Source organism: Octopus bimaculoides, chromosome 11 (genome assembly GCF_046866305.1).
Source record: "Octopus bimaculoides isolate indiv1 chromosome 11, ASM4686630v1, whole genome shotgun sequence".
NCBI lineage: Eukaryota > Metazoa > Mollusca > Cephalopoda > Octopoda > Octopodidae > Octopus > Octopus bimaculoides.
The window spans coordinates 57,773,617-57,793,454 of record NC_142938.1 but is presented as its reverse complement, the minus strand read 5'-3'; the positions used below and the strand labels follow the sequence as shown (position 1 = coordinate 57,793,454).

At 31.4% G+C, this 19,838-nt stretch overlaps 1 protein-coding gene across 11 annotated transcripts in view; it reads right to left on the bottom strand.

Annotated features, from left to right (window-relative positions):
• Nucleotides 1-19,838, bottom strand: part of LOC106876994 (rho family-interacting cell polarization regulator 2) — a 193,981-nt gene that overhangs the window by 44,292 nt on the left and 129,851 nt on the right. For 6 of the 11 annotated variants that reach the window (XM_052971871.2, XM_052971867.2, XM_052971869.2 and 3 more), the window contains 5 exons: nucleotides 17,444-17,509; nucleotides 11,204-11,717; nucleotides 10,093-10,165; nucleotides 6,349-6,372; nucleotides 750-803 (listed from right to left, as the gene is read on the bottom strand). In XM_052971871.2, coding sequence (XP_052827831.2) covers nucleotides 750-803; nucleotides 6,349-6,372; nucleotides 10,093-10,165; nucleotides 11,204-11,706 — 654 coding nt within the window. In that variant the 5' untranslated portion in view covers nucleotides 11,707-11,717; nucleotides 17,444-17,509. The remainder of the gene's footprint in view (nucleotides 1-749; nucleotides 804-6,348; nucleotides 6,373-10,092; nucleotides 10,166-11,203; nucleotides 11,718-17,443; nucleotides 17,510-19,838) is intronic. The other 5 variants (XM_089360183.1, XM_089360185.1, XM_089360184.1 and 2 more) reach the window with 1 other exon arrangement.

Below are 19,838 nucleotides of genomic sequence, written 5' to 3'. Positions count from 1 at the left end.
AAAATCCTTCAAGACAGTATCCCAACATGCCCACAGTCCCATGACTGAAATAAGTAAAAGATAAAAGATATCAACTTTCAAATTCATTTAAATTCTTCTTTGATTTTTTTTCACCTCTGACAAAATCAAAAATGATTGAAACAAATTTATGTATGTGCATGTATGCATGCACACCCTTTAGTCTTTTACTTGCTTCAGCCAGTTAGCTGTGGTCATGCTAGAAAATCACCATGAAAAAGATGATATTGCACAAAAACATATAATGTTCATACAAATCTAAAACACACACACGCACACCAATCTAAAGCCAATGTAATATTAAAACTTAGAATGCATACAAACTAAGGAATTAAATATTTTAACCAAAAAGTAAAGAATTCCTAAGCAGAATATTAATGTACTCTTCATAAGGCATAATAATATATTTAAAAAAAATTAAATATTGACTTGATAATAACACATTCAGTTCTATATATATATATATATATATATATATATATATACACACACACACATGTATGCATGTATATATATGCTTCTTTCTGTGGAAGCGCATAGGCTCAAAACGTTAAAGACTTTTTCACTTCCTGAGCATTAAACTAATACATTTGTTTGTTGTCTACACCACCTGTCTTTGTCTTCTGTTTTTTTTTGTGAATTCTCCCTATATATATATATATATATATATATATACATACACACACACACATCTACCCTTCTTATGAATTTTATTACTTAAGAGTGTTTACCTTTGATAAATGGAATTCAAGCCTTTTCAGATATCTTTCTGCAGCTTTAATTTGCTGGAAATTTGAATAAAAAAAATATACAAATAAATTTGTGATTTAAAACAAAAAAGGAAAGAAAAAACCCTCCAGATTAAATGAAAAAAAATATAGATTAATTTACTTTGAAATGAAAGTGAAAGTAATACAAAAAACAATAATTTTTCAATTTACACAATTACTGTAATAAGTGTAATAAATATCAGTGACAATAGTTTCACAATTTAAATTTATGCAAGGGCTTATCATTTGCAGTTCAAACTAGCTATTTAATTTCTTTTTTTACATAAATTTATAGAGATATTTTTGGAGAAAGATTTCTGTTTTTTGTAGTGATCATATTAAATATTACATCAGATATTTGAAATGTGAAGTCTGACAGAAGTAAAACATTTTTAAAAAACAAATAAAATCTGTTAATATTTATTAATTAGAAAATAAGTGTAATCCATCTAATTAGTATTTAGTGAGAAGAAGGCAAAACTTCAGATATTGTTTACATTAATTACAGACAAAAATACCAATTAAATGCTTGAAATTAGAGGCAACTTCAGAACTAGAACAACAGAATTGGACAGGACACATATTTATAACTCATCATATCCTCCACAAATACTAATTAACTGATAGACTCACACAGTTAATCAAACAGAATAATTCACTAGGAAGTAAATAGTTTTAGCTTGAAATCTATCTACATGACTTAACATGCTGTTCTGAACTAAAGTATTTGCTGCCAACAGGGTTAAATGGCAAAACAGAGGGCAAAGCTCTTTACTGATATCAGCAAAGAAATTTATGAGCCACAGATATTGAGGCTAATAACATTGTTGCTGATGAACAGTAAATGTATATGATACAGAGTTACTGATCTTTTAAATACAACAACGGCAACAGACTGAGTTGATAAACTCCTTTGTTTGTGTCCTTTGTTGCATTCCTGGCAAACACAAATAACTAATTATGGCTCAAAGAGAAATCTATCAGAGTGAGCACTATTGTTGCTGGTTAACCCTGGGTCAGAACTATGATCAATGACATTTTAATATTAATCATCCAGTATTTGTTATAGTCAAGAGTGCATTATGCAACTTGTCCTCCCCATTTTCTTCAGATGGTAAGGTATAATCTAAGATAGAGCCAGATGCTATATTTTGTAACCTTTGGCTTAAGAGGGAGGGGGGGTCTCTGTATAATTTATATATTTATTTATTTATTTATTTATTTATTTATTTATGTGTTTCAGCCAAGTGGCTGCGGTCATGCTGGTGCACCACCGTGAAGATATATGTTTCCTCTACTGAAATAAAACCTAATTAAGAAGGTAACTTGAAAGGTACTAAGTTTAATCAGACTTACTTTACCTAGATACATCAAATAAAGATGAAAGTTTTATGCAAAATTCCAAATAGTTTGTTGGGATACAGAGAGTCTAAAGACAAATGTCTATTCTCTAGCTGAACCAGCTCAGAAGTAGGAAAGAAATTCACTATCAATGAATACAATTTAGTACCACTAAAACTAATTAAATAGGGAGGTGGTATCAGAAAGTGAAAATGTTTTCAAAGTCTAAATTTTCAAATCAGCTTAGAAAAGAAACATCAACCAATAATTCCAAGTTTTCCAACTTCAAAAAATGAATAAATAAATAAATAAATAAAACTATGCATATGCAAAATCAAAATATGTTTACAAACTAAGAAATGACCTCAAATGAACTAATAGAATCACTTCTATCTTGTCTTCAATACAATATTTAGTCAACTGCTCCATTTTTTATTCAACCCTAGACTGATTTTAATTAATATATAGTATCAAGCTGAAAAATAGCTTGATAATTTTTCTAGTCTCAGCAGGCTGATAAACACAAAACTTCTCAATTGAGAAGTATTTCTATCGCAAATAAGATGAATCCAGAATCATTGAAATACACATGCAAAACTTATTTCAATTTGTGGATGTAGTACAGAATAACACCATAGAAATGTTTGTGAAGTTTATGCATTTTGAGTAGTAAAATGCATTAAATATATTTGAAGAGAAGACATTTAGAAGGGAGCATATAAACTGTTTGTGAATGGATGGTAATTTTGGTCATATATATTTATGTAAAAAGAATTTGAAAGGATAATTACAAATCTGTTAGCTCAATAAAGCATTTTAAATAGAATCAGACAGTGAAGAAAAAAATAAATGGTAAATGAAAACTAATGCAGAAAAACAAAATGAAAGAATTAAAATATAAGAATACAAGAAAGAACCAAATGAATTTCTTACAAAGACACAAATTTAGGGAAGGTTAGAATTGGCTAATTTAACCTTAGAACTTGCTGGTATTTATCAAAATTAGTGGGATTACAACTGAGAACATAGGACATAATTAAATGCCTCAGAAAATTTAGTTATAAGCTTAATACCATTCTCTGTTATTTCAGTACTTGACAGAATATTAAAAAAAGTATAAAAGAAAAAAAAGGAAAGAAGTGTGAGGAAGAAAATACAGGTGTTAAAGGGAAGTTGATCAACAAGCTAAACACTGCAACGTCCTCTCCTCCCAACCCCATCTCTGGTGATCAGCAAGGCAACAGGTTATACCTGCTGTGAAATAGTTGGTTTTCAGTAAAAGAGAATAGAAAGGAAACTCCTAAGTTCAGGAGGAAGTTGTCAGTAGACATGATGGCATCTTGTGTTTCTACATCTAGCATAAAATAAAAGTCATTTGCATTGTTATATGAATTCTGAAATGCACAACACCACATCAATACAAACATTGTTGATATTCATTAGAAGAAATAGTTCCAGAAATTTCTTGTTAATGAAGAAAATATAAAAAGAAAAAAAAACTGAAATAATATTAGATTTAATGAGTAAGAAACATAAACGAAAAAAAAAATTCTTTTGTAAGAAGCAGTATGTCAGATATTTTGGTTATTTATTAATGAGTGGTGGTAAAAGTGTCTGCATTAGTGTGTGTGTGTGTGTGTGTGTGTGTGTGTGTGTGTGTGTGTGTGTTAAAAAATAGATGCATGAATGAATTTATGTGTAGACAAATGCATATAAGAATGTGTATACATTTGTGTGTAGAGCTGACTAATTAATAGGCATGTTGATGAAAGGGTGGTGTAGTATAAAAGACAATCCTCAGAATAAAATGTAAGTTTTTGCACTATAGTCACAATATAAGACTTCTTGATAATATTTCACAACAGGCGATAAATTTTGGTTAAGGTTCAACCCTTTTGATACGAACCTGCCTGAAATTGCCCCTGACTCTACCAATATAGAGAACTTGTTTTTAAAATGATCTATAAATTAAAACCTTCCATCAAATTTTCATGTTAATTTATGTTCCAAACACCAAATTAATAATCTTTTCCACTATAGACACAAGGCCTAAAATCTGGTGGGAAGGCTCAATTGGTACTTATTTTATCAACCTTGAAAGGATGAAAGGCAAAGTCAACCTTGATGGAATTTGAACTGAGAATGTACAGGTGGATGAAATGCCACTAAGTATTTTGTTCAGCATGCTAACAATTCTACCAGTTTGCCACCTTAAACACCAGATTAATAATGACAAAGTTGTTTTACAAAATTCTTCATTATTTTCAAAATTAATTGAAAAAAAAAAAAAAACTTTGAATTATGGTAACAAAAGTATTAACATACAGGACTTTTATACAAAAATGAGGCACATATTTTAACGATTTTTAAACACTTACTCAAAACCTTCAACTAAAGTTATATGAAGTTGTCAAAGCTATAAATGTTTTTATTTAGTGATTAGGATAACATTCAAATGTTGGAGTCCAGCACTCGCTGCTGAGCAGTTACCATTCCAATAATCCTTTAAAAAACCATACTAATGACTAGTGGAATAATATTGTTAATTGCATTAAGCAAAATATTTTTGGTTATTAAGGTTTATGCAATTCATTTTTATTCTGCAAAAAGTGATGAATGTATGTCAGTTAAGTGTACTATGCAATCATTATAAAATATTTTAGACAGGTTAATAATATACTTATATGTTTCAGTAAAAGGTAGGATCATAGTTGATATATTAGTGTTATGCACTGTGTGATTTGTAACATGCTAAACCAAAGGCTGGTGAGCTTTAAATTTAATACTTGGTCTTTAAGACAGATGCTAGTTTTAAACTGATTTTTTTTAAAAAATCAAAGTCCATCCTATACACCAACATATATTGTATACAGATGAACGCGTATATATCACAGGGTTAAGACTGCATGAAAATAATGTATTTTTGCTTTGTTTCTTTTGTTGTTGTTAATGTAAGCATGATGTTATAAAACACATACAAGTATCATAAAAGTTCTAAACATGCACACTATGCAGGATACTAAAAGCAGACATTAAGAGCCAAACTAAAGATTACATGCAAATACTAAACTGTCATGCAGACTCTCACATGACAATTTATAAACAATGTAGCAATAAATTCGTTCCTCCCTTTGAAATCCACTGGACCTGTGCATTAAAAGCAAATACCTCTTATAGACTACAGCAAATTTGAGCATCAAAGGTATTTGCTTTTAATGCTCAAATTTTCTCTCAGAGCACTTGTGTTCTGGAGTTCATGCTTATCAACATTACATATCCAACAGAACATGCTTGCCTGTTTTTTCAGTCAGTCTTTGCATATTCTCACTATCATATCTCAATACCCACATCATACTTAACATCCTATTGTTTATTAAATGAGGTACAAAGTTTTACACACACACAGCTATACACTGTAACAGACATGTAAGCCTGTTGAGCCTCAATGTAAAGCTGTAGTCAGTGAATCAAACATGAACCCATGTGCACATTGTTGTTTAATAAGTGAAGTCCCTTGTATATAGCCAAACCCCATAATACATACTATTTAATTAGAAAGGAAGATGTTTTATTCATTAGTTTATTTACTTCTGATAATCTAATCCAGAGAAATTCAAATCATAAAAAGATAGAAGCACAACAACAGATAGATATATTACAATAGCGCCCACTACATAAGGATAAACAACATATAGAATTTGCTTCTATTTTGAATATTAATGAACTGTTTGAAGAAAACAAAACGTTAGCAAAAAAATAAAAAATTAATAAGAAATTATATATTCAAATTTGAATAATAATTTTCTTTTTAAATTGTAAGTTAGCAAATAAATTAATATAACTGAAATAAGAATAAAATTTATTAAGAGGGGTAAAGATAGAAATGAAAAAAATATTACTAATGAAAAAGAAAGGTTGATAAGAGCAGAACATTCACTTTAGATGTAGAGTTGTATAAAAGCCATGCAAGAGAAATCAATTAAACTCTTGCTACATTCAGTGACAGACATGTCAATGTTGCAAATACTAGCAGAAAATACAATATTTACAGGCAAATTAAGACACACACACAAAAATAACCCAACTTATCAATATTAATATGATGTAGATGAGGATGAGTATGAAATAATAATGAGAAAAAAAAAAAAAAACAGATTTAGGAAAATACACTAGAGATATTTATCAATCTAGTGTAGCCTGATAGACCTTAGTACACTACCTTATCAGCCTCGTGTAACTTTCCCTATAAAGTAAGCAAAAACAAAACATTGTGAAACATTATATGTCTAAGTTTTCATCAATCATTGATATATATAACAATTCAACTAAATATTAGCACTGTTAGCTAACTAGTGTTGAATTAGTATACTGTTAGCAGTCATGACATTAATATTTATTTATGCATGTAAATAAATTATCATGGTGTTTTTTAATAATCATAATGTTTCAACAACAACTATCACAGGGCACCCTTTTTTTTTTGTAAATCAATATTAAAATGTCTGAATAATATATTTTTAAAAATTGCTCATTTTGGTATAAATTCCAATATTTATTTATCTGCCACTGGTAAGGTATTTCTATACTGTATAGCTAATATAGATGGTATTATTTAGCAATGAAAGCTTCAGATTTATAAGAAGATGGAAATGGAAAGGTTTAACTTCATGATTTTTCTAAAATCCAGTCAAAAATTCATCTCACCTCGAGTCTACACAAGTTGTCACTTTTGTTATTATTAGACTGAGAAGTAAGAGTTCAATCAAGAATTCAACAAGGGACATATTTTATAGTGGTAATGTTTATATTCTAAAAGTATTTAAACAATCTTGGTTTATGTTTGGCAGTATGATTGTATTATTATTTTCCAGTAGTTTCCTTTCTGAGAGATTATCCAAATGCCTTTCAGATCAGAAAGGCAGGAGCTTGGAAAATTGTAGTTTAGTGTTTGGCAAAATATTTAACAAGGAAGGAACGTCTTCGAAATGAAAAAAAATTCATATTTGGTTTGTTTATTTTATTATCATTTTATTATCATCTTCATTATTATTATTATTATTTAGTCATAAAGAAAGACAAAGCCTACAACCCTTTATAGAGTCTTTCAAACTGGCGGGATGGTGGGAAGAATGTATCCTCAAACCAGAGACTTGGTCCAAATACTTGCAACAGAGTGGAAGCTGCAAAAGGCACCCTAGGACCAAGTGGTGATATTGAACCAGGATACAGATTAAGTTTGTCAGCCAATGATACAGTTTAGGGAAAGAAGTACATGATAGAGCTGAGGAGATACAGGGAAGGCCAACAAGTATGGAAAGAGTCAATTTTAAATAACAGTAATAGAATTAAATAATAAAGCATAATGTCTAAAGAGAGAGAAAAGAAAAAGGGATATTGTTATTTTAATTTAGATAATAACTTTTATATATTTTTTTTTTTATGAATGTAGATGATCAAAAAGATATGTAAACCAAGATATTAGAGCTAGATTTCATTGTATACTGTACATGGACCATAATATGATGTTAAGTATATAACGTTAAAATATCCCTTGATTTTGTAGACAAAGCATAATCTCTTAGATACAAATTTAGCATTGTTAAGAGGCTTCCAGAGCAAAACTCTGTCATAAGTAAAAGGTGAGAGCAGTCTGTGAGAAGTAATCATACAGGCAAATGTTCTTTTAATAAGCAACATTTAAATAGTTTCAAAACCAATATAACTGTAGTAATGGTTTCTGTAATTACATATTAAGACTGCTAATTACAATATATATGTGTGTGCATGTGTTAATTTTAGGAAACAGACCGATCATTTCTCATCATTAAAATCTGACATTTAACATTTAGCAATGTTCTAAAAAAAATTAAACTCTGCCCAGTGATCTATGTAAATTTCTGAACTAGATATATAAGATATCATACAAAGCTATTAGTACAATGTAAAAATGAATGACTTTCAGATAATGAAGGCAAATTTTAATGAGACATGAATTAAAAAGTACAAACAAATTTAAAGAAAGTAAATGCATAGAGAAATGGCTTAGATATGGAATATGTGTAACTTACAAATGTTTTCAGTTACTATTTAAGCAAACTTCAGAATTATTTTTAATCATAACCAACAATTAAATTACACAATTGGAATTTCCAGTAACATACTTCTTAAAACAAACTCCAGGGAAAAGAAGTGTGGTTAATAAGCACAAAATAACAAGTAAAATATCTTTGCAGAGCATTGGAAATAAGCTGAGAAAATGGGAAGTATTTTTTTATAGATAAATTTCAGGATGAAAGCAAATGTAATTGGACATATTTTTATAGTTAATATCAAAGATATTTGTAGTGATGTTGACCAGTTTTTTTTAATTATTTCTAATTTTAGTATTTTAACATATTTAAGGATATAAAACTATTTCTATTCCAGGTGCTAGCTTAATGTAATATCAGTAGCAATATTTAGTAACATATATATATATATATATATATATATATATATATATATATATATATATATATATATATATATATATATATACATACACACACACACATACATACTCACTCATACTCATGTAACAATCATTCTATGTAACCAGTAGCTATCCTGGGAGATGTTTAATATGAGCAACAAGAGGATGAAAACATGTGAATATTCATTTAGTGCATGCATCTGGCATTCTTGTTGGTTACTGCTCTGATAAATTTTTGTTACCCAACAGCACATCCATAAAATATGATATCTCAGTTATCACAATACTGGCCTATTGATAGAGTGTATACATTTAGTATGACATATGGATGGCTATTTTGAACAGCTTGTGTTTAAACAATAAATAAATATATTTTATATTTTAAAAGGGTTAATGTCATAGAAGATATGGATTCATATCTAAAATACACATAAGATTTGAATATTCAACCATGTGGTTAACAAGTGAAGAAATCCCTTACTTGAAAAATAGGTAAGGGTTGCTGATGGAAAAGCATCCAGCTGTGAAATCCTGCCTTAAATAAGTTCCACTCTAACCAATGGATGTAAAATGAACGAATGAATGAATGATTTGTCAAATTAAGTTCACAGATTGAATATCCTGGTCACAATTGTAGTGACAGAAAGTATTCAAGATTTTAAAATTTTATTTTGTTACTAGAAATAAACTTCCAAAACAACAGTAACCCAGGGGATTTGAGATACTGTTACTTCAAATTTTCTTTTGTCTATGAATTGCTTTTCAAGCGTATTTATCCAACAGATAAAGGATACAGAAAATGAGAAACAGAGACACAGTATAATGTGTAAGTGGTTTCCCTACTGCTGCTAAAACACACAAAAAAATATAAGAAAAGTTTCAAAATGGCAGAAGTGATTATAAGCAAAGTAGAGCATTGACAGTAATTTCATTACTGTATGGTAATTTTCAAAAGTGCAGTTTACCTTGTGTTTTCCATTATTCTAGATACTGTTAGTTTGTAACTTTACTCTATCTCTGTATTTAGTCAAACTATGTATTAAACCTTCCTAATTTTTAACAAATTAGGTACAATAAAGGACACTAATCATAATCAAACGTTGTAACAAAGATCTAATTTTGTGGGGTAAATAACACCTCAGCAATAAAACAGTGGAATATGTTTTTCTACAGTAAGATATGATCTATACTGGTAAAATAATGATCTTAACACAAAACCAAGTTTTATGGGGAAAAGGTAAAACAGATTAAGAAATGAAGTCTCAGAATATTTGTGGTACCTATTTTATTGATATTTGAAGGATAGAAGTCAACACCTTTGACATTTGAACTCAGGGTATAGAAACACAAAACTACTGCAAAGTGCTCTACCACTGCTGCCATATCACCACCTGACAATTTCATACAGTAATAATCAGGTTCAAAGAATACCAACTAAATCAATTGTAAGAATTTGACAATAGCTCAAGAAAAAAATATTAGTTAAAATACCTGAGCAGTAGATGTGTTAGTATCACGGCTTTTAAGCTGAATGATGTCATCCTGAGTAGCCATTATGAATTCTCTGAAAGTAAATATATCAAAGGGAACAGTTGAGTACAAACAGAAATTTAATAAAAGTCAAACATCTCTTAATTCTTCCAAATTTAAACTGACCATATCTGGCCCAAATATTCTACCTGTTTTATGTTCAAAACAAGCTAATGCATCTTCTTACACCTACCCTACAATGTCATTCTAAATACAAACAATTACATCATTGAAATCTTGAATTTATGAGATAATGCACGACAAATTCAAAACAATGAGAATACATAAGCATAACATTTGACAGGGTAATCTAAACGCTACAGGGTTAAGGACAGCATCTTTTATTATGTTTGCTTTACTATTAGAAAAGCTATTTCCTAAGAACATTTTCCATATTCTGAATGAATTAATGTGCAACGAGACAAATACATGGCTTAAATTTGTTATAGTTGCTGTTATTGAATACACCTACAGCATATGATGTTAAATTCAATGATTAAAAGGCCATCTGAACATCCACATGAATGTCATACTTCAGTCAGACCAAAAGTCTTTCTATGATCTCTGTTAGACAATTTTGATTAGCCAGTGCTGTCCTATCTGTTTAAATATGACTCAAAGCTCTGCAATGGTTACAAAAAAAGATGATTTGAAAATTTAGAATTGAGGGTAGATTTGAAAGATCAATGTGCTACTTCATTAATTAGTTATATAGTTACTACCAGTACAGCTATGGACATGGAAGGAACAGATACATCAACCACTATTGTCATGATAATATTGACAAAAAGAGAGGGCCAGTCCATGAAGTATGCACAAGAATCCATGGTCAAGCTCCAAATTTCAAAACGCATTGAAGACAAAAAAAAAAAGACATGAAATCGATAACTATAACATAAGCCAAAGAGTTATTATTTCAACATCTGTCAAAAAAATAAGGTAAGAGTTTACTAGCAATTAACATCTTATCTGTAAACTTTTCTTTAAAGAAGGAGCCTGCTCGGAATGTCTTCCAGAAGATTCTCATGGCATTTTTATTAGGAATAATATAAACAGCAAAATGTGTACTTACTTGATTCCTTTTTTGACACTTTCAAACATCAAGACTGCACGGCTGGGTTGAGGTAATTTAGGAATTTTAGGTGGCTTATAACTTCCAAGCCCCAGCCTTTTAGACCTCTGTGGGGTTTGCGTATAAACCCGCGGGCTCCTACGCAAAGTTTCCCCAAGTACAGGAGTACCTGGAGCAGATCTTGGACGCGCATTTGCCATGCCAGCAAATGACTTACTTCTAAAGACTGTCACAGGCATTTGGTTCCTAATTTCTTTCAGAGACATCTTTTGATCTTGATTGGCACTGTCAGTGATGTTCTCCTCCCCCTCCTCCTCCTCCTCCTCCACTTCTTCTTCCTTGTCTGCCTTAGTGCCACTGTGTTTGTGCTGCTCAATAAGGCCAGTACTATCAGTGTTGTTGGCATGTACAATGTTGTCTTTGTTTTTTTCCTCCACTTCTTTATCAGAACAGTCCACATCTAAGTTACTAACATCAAGATGGTGTTCCTTACAACCAGTCATAAAACTCAGCTCTACAAATATAATGAAATAAAGTAACAAATCAAAATAAAGGAAAGAAGCTAGTATTGAAAGACAACCTGTCACAAGCATGTAATTGTGCAAAATATTAATAGTGATGTTTAGTTTCAGAAATCAAATTGAAAACCTTTATTAATAAATCAGTTATTGAACTAAATAAGTATCAGATGAATTATTAATTTACAACATATTTCATTAGAGATTGTATTTTGATACAGTCATGATAGACATTTAAAGCACACACATATACTATTATATTCACTTTTGTTTCATTTTGTGTACACACACACACACACACACACACACACACACACACACACAATTATATATTACTAAGTATCAGAATCTGTCTTTCATCATACATCTACAGCCGGGTCACTTTGACAACAATATACAATACAAAATAAAGCAAAAATGAACATGACAGTGTTTGTTTTAATTTTTTTTTATTTCACTTTCTTTAAATTGATTGATACTAATTAGGTTCAATTTCCATCCAGTGATGAGCAAGCTTCTTAATAGCTAAATATTTTCATTTTTTATTCTATTTGACTTGATAGAAAGTCAATTTGTTCTCTAAGAATATATTACTTTAGGAACACTAGTTCTATTTTATGAACAACAAAAGAATAAAAGGTTCAGTAGGATTTGAATATGAAATTTAGAAAGAACAAAATATAAATATTATACTGTAGTTAGTCTGGCAACCTTCCTCATCAATCTAAATTATTGTAAATACCATAATAAACCAAAGATTAAATTCATTAAATAAGCTATCCCACTCTCATACTTTAACCCCCTCATCACCTGCATAAAGTCAACTCCTTGATTGTACTTCCTGATCAATTGAAGTGTCTTGACTTGTGAGTTACTTGATGACATCACTAGTGCTGGTACCATGTAAAAAAGTATCCAGTACACTCTGTAAAGTTGTTGGAATTAAGAAGGACATCAAGCCATAGAAACCATGCCAAAACAGACATTGGAGTTGGGGCTACCTCATGCCAACATGGAAAACAGACATTAAACAATGATGACATTGATGACGGTGAAACTAAATATCATATCTAGACTGCAGGTGATAAAATATATACTTTGTGTATGCCTAAGGATGCCATCTCTTTACAGGCTTATATGTTCATTTAATGAACATGTGTTATAATTGTTCAATTAAGAGATATATTAACTATATTATAATATACAAGGGTAGGGTGAAAAGTTCAAAGGCTGACTATGGAGAAGTGATGCCTAGAGCTGTGAAATCTTGTAGGCATTAATATCAGCTCTTCTTAATAACTGCATTGTTTCTTTCCAGGTAAACCCTACATCTGACTATTCAAAGAAGACTTCAAATGTAACTAATAGCAATTTCTCTTGAAAATAGACAAATTTTTGAATCCTGGTATTATCAAGTATCTGCAGAAAAAAGGTTTATCAACAATGAAAAAGTGTGGGTAACTGAATTTTGGAGGAGAAGAGAGAGTCTTGAAGATGTCTGGGTATCCTGCAACTTCCACGATCAAGAAAAACATTGATAGTGTTCACCATATGGTGATGGATGATAGGTGGTTGATTATAAATCAAATAGCCAATGCTACTAGCATATTCCATGAGAGAGTTGAGAATAGTTTGCACAATCAACTTGGCATGATGAAGGTATCTCCTCAGTGGGTGCCATGTCTTCTGACACCTGATCAAAAGTGCACCAAGTTAGTCACATTATGGGAAAATCTAACACTGTTTGAGGCATATCCAACTGGTTTGCTTGAATGTTTCCTTATCCAGGATTAGTGTTGGGTTCACCCCCTCCTCACCTGCTCCAAAACGGCCAAGGTCATTTCATTTGCATGGAAGGTGATGGCCTCTGCTTTATGGAATGCAAAAGACATTGTGTTTATCAACCATCTTGAAAAGAGTCAAACTATCAATGGAAAGAACTATGCCAATTTGCTGAGGCAGTTACAAAAGACCACCAAGACCAAACAACCAGGAAAATTGATGAAAGAGTCTTGCTCCAGCACACAAGTTCTTGGATTCAATGACTGCTGTGCATCATTCTCCTGATTTGTCCCCATCTGACTATCATCTGTTCACCAACATGAAAAACATTTGGCTGAGAACCAGTATTGCAATGATGAGGGTATCATATCTGCTGTTGATGACTTTTTTTGACCAACAAGATGAAAGCTTCTTCACCAATGGGATCCAAGTACTGCAACACAGATAGAAGAAGTGTGTGGACTGCAAGGGGGACTGTGTTGAAAAATAAACATTTGATCAGATTCCAAGAGAGTATCTTGGACAGCCTATAAACTTTTCAGCCAACCCCTATATATCTGAGTATTTCAAAGGCACATATCTTTAACATAATCCTCAAGCAGAATCATGGAATCAAGATGATACATTGTGCTGTGACAGGGCAAAGCACAGGCACACACACACATGTGTGTGTAGGATACAGGAGTCTACAGCTGTCTGTTTCCTGAACAAGAAAAACAAAAGCTTTTCTTAATGAGATCAAGAATTCCAGAGAATTCTTGATTCTTGAGATTAATTCTTCTTTTCATTTACAGTTAGTCTCAAATGTCAACAGGCATCTGTTTTACCTTCTCTTGAACACGCAGTTCTTAAAATCTGATGAATCATCATTATTCAGCTTATTTAATTCATTAACTGATTGACTGATTGATAAAGATTTTCAATTTGATTTATGAAACTAAACATCTTTGATTAATCATTATTAATACTATAAAAAATTACATGTGTGTGACATGATCTTTCAAAAGATGTACTTATTCATAGTATTATAATGCCAAGGACTGAGCATTTCACAGAAACATGCCCCTTTAATATAATCCCCAACCATACTCAATATAATACAATGTGTAACAAGTTGTTCTTTTGAATAACAAGAAACTGTTCATTTGATGGGTTTCTGCACAGTTTCTATCAACTCACTTTCACTCACAAAGAATGATTCAACTGAAACTTTGGTTTAAAAAAAAAAACAATAACAAAAAACAAACACTTCCACAAAGTGATGCATAGTGGTACTGAACCCAAAACTTAGAAGCAAAATTCTTAATCATAAGCCAGTAATCAAGAAATAAACAAATAAATGAATAAATAATTACTTTCTACATGGCTGGCTATCATCCCATATAACATTAAGAAGCAATCATTCAGTTAACTGAACACCCACCCTTACTGACTCATGGCCATAGCAGCATACACCAGTCAGTTATTAGCAGCCCAAGAGTAACTATAATGTTATGTAATATTTTCTTCTTATAATCTTCTTTGCTATCTTCATTTCTCACTTCAGTTAGTTTATTTCTGTAAAATTAGTTGGCCAAAAGTATATTCTAATATTTCCTTCAGTCAATGATTAATTTATTGGTATCTGAAATGTTATCATATAGCTTACCTGCATTTGAGCATTTTTTTAAATTTTTTTTTTTATTTCTGAATTGTTTCCTCTAAACATCAAAACCTACCTAACTGTTTTAATTCCTGTAATGAACAAATTAACATAAATCAATCCGGTGAATTTTGTTACTTTTTTTTTTCATTTTATCTTCCCTTTTTTTTTTTAACTGTGCAGTTAACAGATATGATGAAAATGTTCCATCTCCACTGACTGTTGACTGATATAGTGTGCCTGTTGCTCGCTGACTCATTCTCAGCTCTTCTCAACAGGCTATTGTTATTGTGAAGTCAACAGTTACTGAATAACTTGACCCGCACTTATGAATGACTTTTCATCTGATATAGGCTTGCATTATCTTCTCCAAATTTCTATGGCCAGAATACACGGACAGAATTAGATATATTTTCAGAGAATTGTGCATAACTGGTTTTCACTGCATTTATTTATAATTAGACTTTTAATTGAACCAGAGTCATATTGTCAGAGCAAGCATTAGAAATTGAAAACTAAATAACTTCTGGTTTCTGTATTTACAATTGTTTGATAAAATATTTTCATCACTCCCATTAATCGAAATTTATTAATTTTGGATTTTATGACTGTTGTATAATAAATAACATGTTACATACACACTCTGGACACAGGATATGTATTTGGTTATTGTTGGATGAGTTAGCTGGCATACATAGAGAAATGGTTAAAATAGAACATCCAGAGCCTTCTGCTTTTACTAGTTACTATATACTTGCTAATTATATAGCTAAACAGAAACTACCTGGAGTTGGGAAGTAATCAAACAGCTGACTAACAACACGAATCCTAATTAAAGAGCTGTGCTACCTTTATAAATGACAAAAGCATCATAATAGTTTGGCTTCATTTACCATGAGTGTCTTTGTTGTTTTTGTTTAGTGCACAGGTCTACCCTGATTGAGCAGACCTACAATCAAAAACATTCCAACCATGACTAATCAGTCTTTTTTTTTCCTAGACATAGTGTACTGCAGACTACTTATTCAATGTACTTCCACCACTTACCCCCATCTTTAAATCAGTATGCTGCAAAATGAAGAAAATCTAACAGACTGAGTGACCAGCAGTTCTCAAACATATCTTTACCTATGGACCCCTCTCTGATTCCTGTTTTGCTTGGTTGGACCCTTATTTTTTATCCATCATTTGATGGATAAAAAATCCTATTTTACTTCTAGAATTAAATATATCATTAGGAATTGTATAACAAAAAATTGTTAAAAAATTTTGTATATTGAAGAAGTATAACTAGTTTATTGCACAAATTTTAGCAACTAAATCTTATATGGACCCCCAAGGGTCATATGGACCCTGGTTGAGAACCACTGAGCTAGAGGCTCTCACTAAATTGTTTCATTCATCAAATTTCTAGCAGGGGTTATGCTATCACCATAGGTATATAAGGTTAAATGCCCTTAATAAAAAAAAAAATCAGAATGTCATGCAAGCACATCAATATCAAGATTTAATTATTTATTAATTACAATATCTAATTGTATTAAAACGCTAGCTCCAACTGCTGCAACCTGTGTATCAACTCTGGGAAGAGTAAGCAAGAGTGAAAAGTTGTTAGTGCTTATTAATATGGTTAACCCCCCCCCCCCCCAAATACCATCCTTTGCCATGGGAGTTTCTTGGGAGTGGAGTAAGACTCTTGCAGAGTAGAGGCAAACATCCAGTTTTGGTAGCTTGTCTATAACACTAAGTGGGATGTAAAGGGTTTTCATTTCAAACAGAAATAGGATTTAAGTCGCTCTCTATATAAATATACTTCTAACTTTGTTCTGCTTCAACTTTAATAAAGTTCCATCAGCTCTGGCTCAGTCAAGAACATATCTCTATATAGCTTTCTCTCTTTACAGAATCCTCAGGCAAAAACAGGGTATGTGCATGTGTGCATGTGTACATGTGCACACATACACACACACTCTTCCTCAGACTATTTTTATAATAACCAAAAATCTCCTGTTATCAGTCCCTATCACCTAATAAGTATCTAGAATAAATCATCCTGTTGGTGTTAATTTGGCAATTAGGAAGTGATAAAAATTACACAATATACCATAAAGCATATGTTTAATCATTTCTATGTAAGAACATGTTGCACAAAATAGATTCATATACCCTATGCTATATTAATAACTTTCCTCTCTGTGTGTGTATGTGTGTGTGGGGGGGGGGGGGTGGGGGTGCGCACACAGGCATGCATGGTTGTGTGTACTTCAGTTTAATATAAGAAGAATGCAATCTGCTTACCTGGTCTTTCATTTTGAAGTTTTTGTAACTGCAAAGGACTCAATGACAACTTCAATTTTATCTGATCTGAAAATTAAATACAAACAAATTTCGTTAAAAAGGTGTTAATTTAAGATATCATCACTGAAGATGGTGATCTATTTCAAAGTAACAATCTACAAGAAATAAGCTTTTACACACACACACACACACACACACACATTTGAAAAGTAACTACACATACTATAACAAAAATAAATTCAGCACTATTAAACTAGAAATACAAAAATATGCCATTTAAAACTTAAAACATTAATAACAGTATCATTACCATCACTACCATGATTAGTAACATTATTATCTTCCTTATCAGCAAACAGTTCATAAACTAATGAGGGAACAGTTACATAGTGGCCAAACCTGATTACTGGAGCAGCCACAGCTCTCATGACTCACTTCACACTATTTAAATGAGAATGTCATGACTTAAATTCAAAATCTAAACACACCATTTATGACTGTTGTAAATAGAGTCAGTTATTTGATCAGAAGTATCCATCAATGAGTGATCTGTTCTATTTATGTCAGCAGATAAAGTAATGGAATTTGTAATATTCATTAATTCCCCAAGGGTATTATCAGTCTAAGGGAATAAAGCTAGAGGAATCCAGGAGCCATAAACTTGGTACACTCTAGAACACATCTAAAGTATACAACAATGGGAAAGACAAAATTTCAATGTAGAGAGGATGACATAAAAAATATAAACAAGCATTTTCCAGTACTTATTACTTTGTGCCATATATATATTGATGGCTTGACTAACATGAAAACAAAAGTAAAAAAGAAAAAAGAAAATAACACAATCAGAATTATTATCAGGATTAGTTATTTCCAAAGGCAAAGACACCTGCTAGCAAATATTTTGTGATCATGACATGTTACTTTTTATATGGTTTCTCAAATTCCTTAAATGAAGTTAAAAATGAAGAAACAAAATTGGTTGTAATTCCAGAAAGAGACACAAACACAAGAGGTAACAGTGAAAAAAAAAAGAGAAGGGAAGAAATAGTGAAAGAGTAAAAAAGGGGGAAATAGAGTGTGAGAAAGAAGAATAAGAGGGGCAAAAGACATTGAGACAGGGAAGAATAAGAGACAGTGAGACAAGGAAAGACACAGAAAACAAGACAGAGAGACAGAAGAGTGTATAGAAGCAAGAAATGTCATTCATTTCCAATATTCTTCAAAAACATGTCTAGCCATGGAGAAATATTATTTTACATGGATACAGGTGAGGGCTGGCAACAGGAGGGTATCTAGTCATAGAAAATCTCTCTCAATAAACTCCACTTAACTTATGCATGCATAGAAAAGTGGACAATAAAACAATGATGATGATGATGAAAACATACATTAAAAAATATTTTTCCTTCTTTTGAGAATTCAGGTGCAAATCTTTGAAATGACTTTGTTCCCTATTACATATGTAGCTTCAGGAGCAAAGAGGTACAAGTTACTTTTGAAAATTTACATTGTGTTATAACGCAATTACTCACTACATGAGGACTCAGCAAAGAGCTTCAATGTAGTTGTTGAAGTGGCTCAACTATCCTATTGTTGGTTCTTGTATGCTATATTCTTGGTAAATAAATTCTGTTAATTTTCTCTTAACATTTGACTGCAGCTAACTTTAGTATGAAAGGATGTTAAAACTAGTTTTTTTTGTTTTGTTTTGTCCCCCCCCCCCCCCTTCAAATATGATGTTCTAAGAAAGACATGCTAGCCATCTGGCCTAACCAACTTTTTTTTGTTTTGTTTTATTCACAACTGTTACCAGGAAGTTTCAGAGTGTTCTGGGGCTTATTCAAATGTTTAATTATGAGTTCTCGAAAAACATTCACCACTCTCTCCTACAAAAGACAGCAATTTAAAATTATTATTACTAGCCTGCACAAAATGCATTTACCAAGTAGATTCCCAACAACCACCATCACTATTGCTAAAGTAATGAGCTATGTACACAATAGTAACTATTATATAGTTAGATTGATTGAGGGCTCAGTGTCTTTTTATCAGAAACACAGTACTAGTGCCAATAAACATCGATCAGTTATATCTTTCATTTACAAATGGAGCAGTTATTAAACAGCAAGTGGGGCAAATATTTTCAATATTCTTTTTATTATTGATAACGATAATTTAAACTAAAATATTTTGAATTCAGGATATGGACAAATATAAGTGTTATACACTTAATGTTTCAAAAGGCTTTCAGGCACTTCAAGTGCTAATTGTGTGTCTTCAACTAAGATCTTCTGATGAGAATGAGAAACATAGAAAAAAGTGTTGTTGTTGTTTGGGTTTGAAGCACTAACACAAGCAACAACGCTTCCTCTTTCATCACTGTCAGATGAAG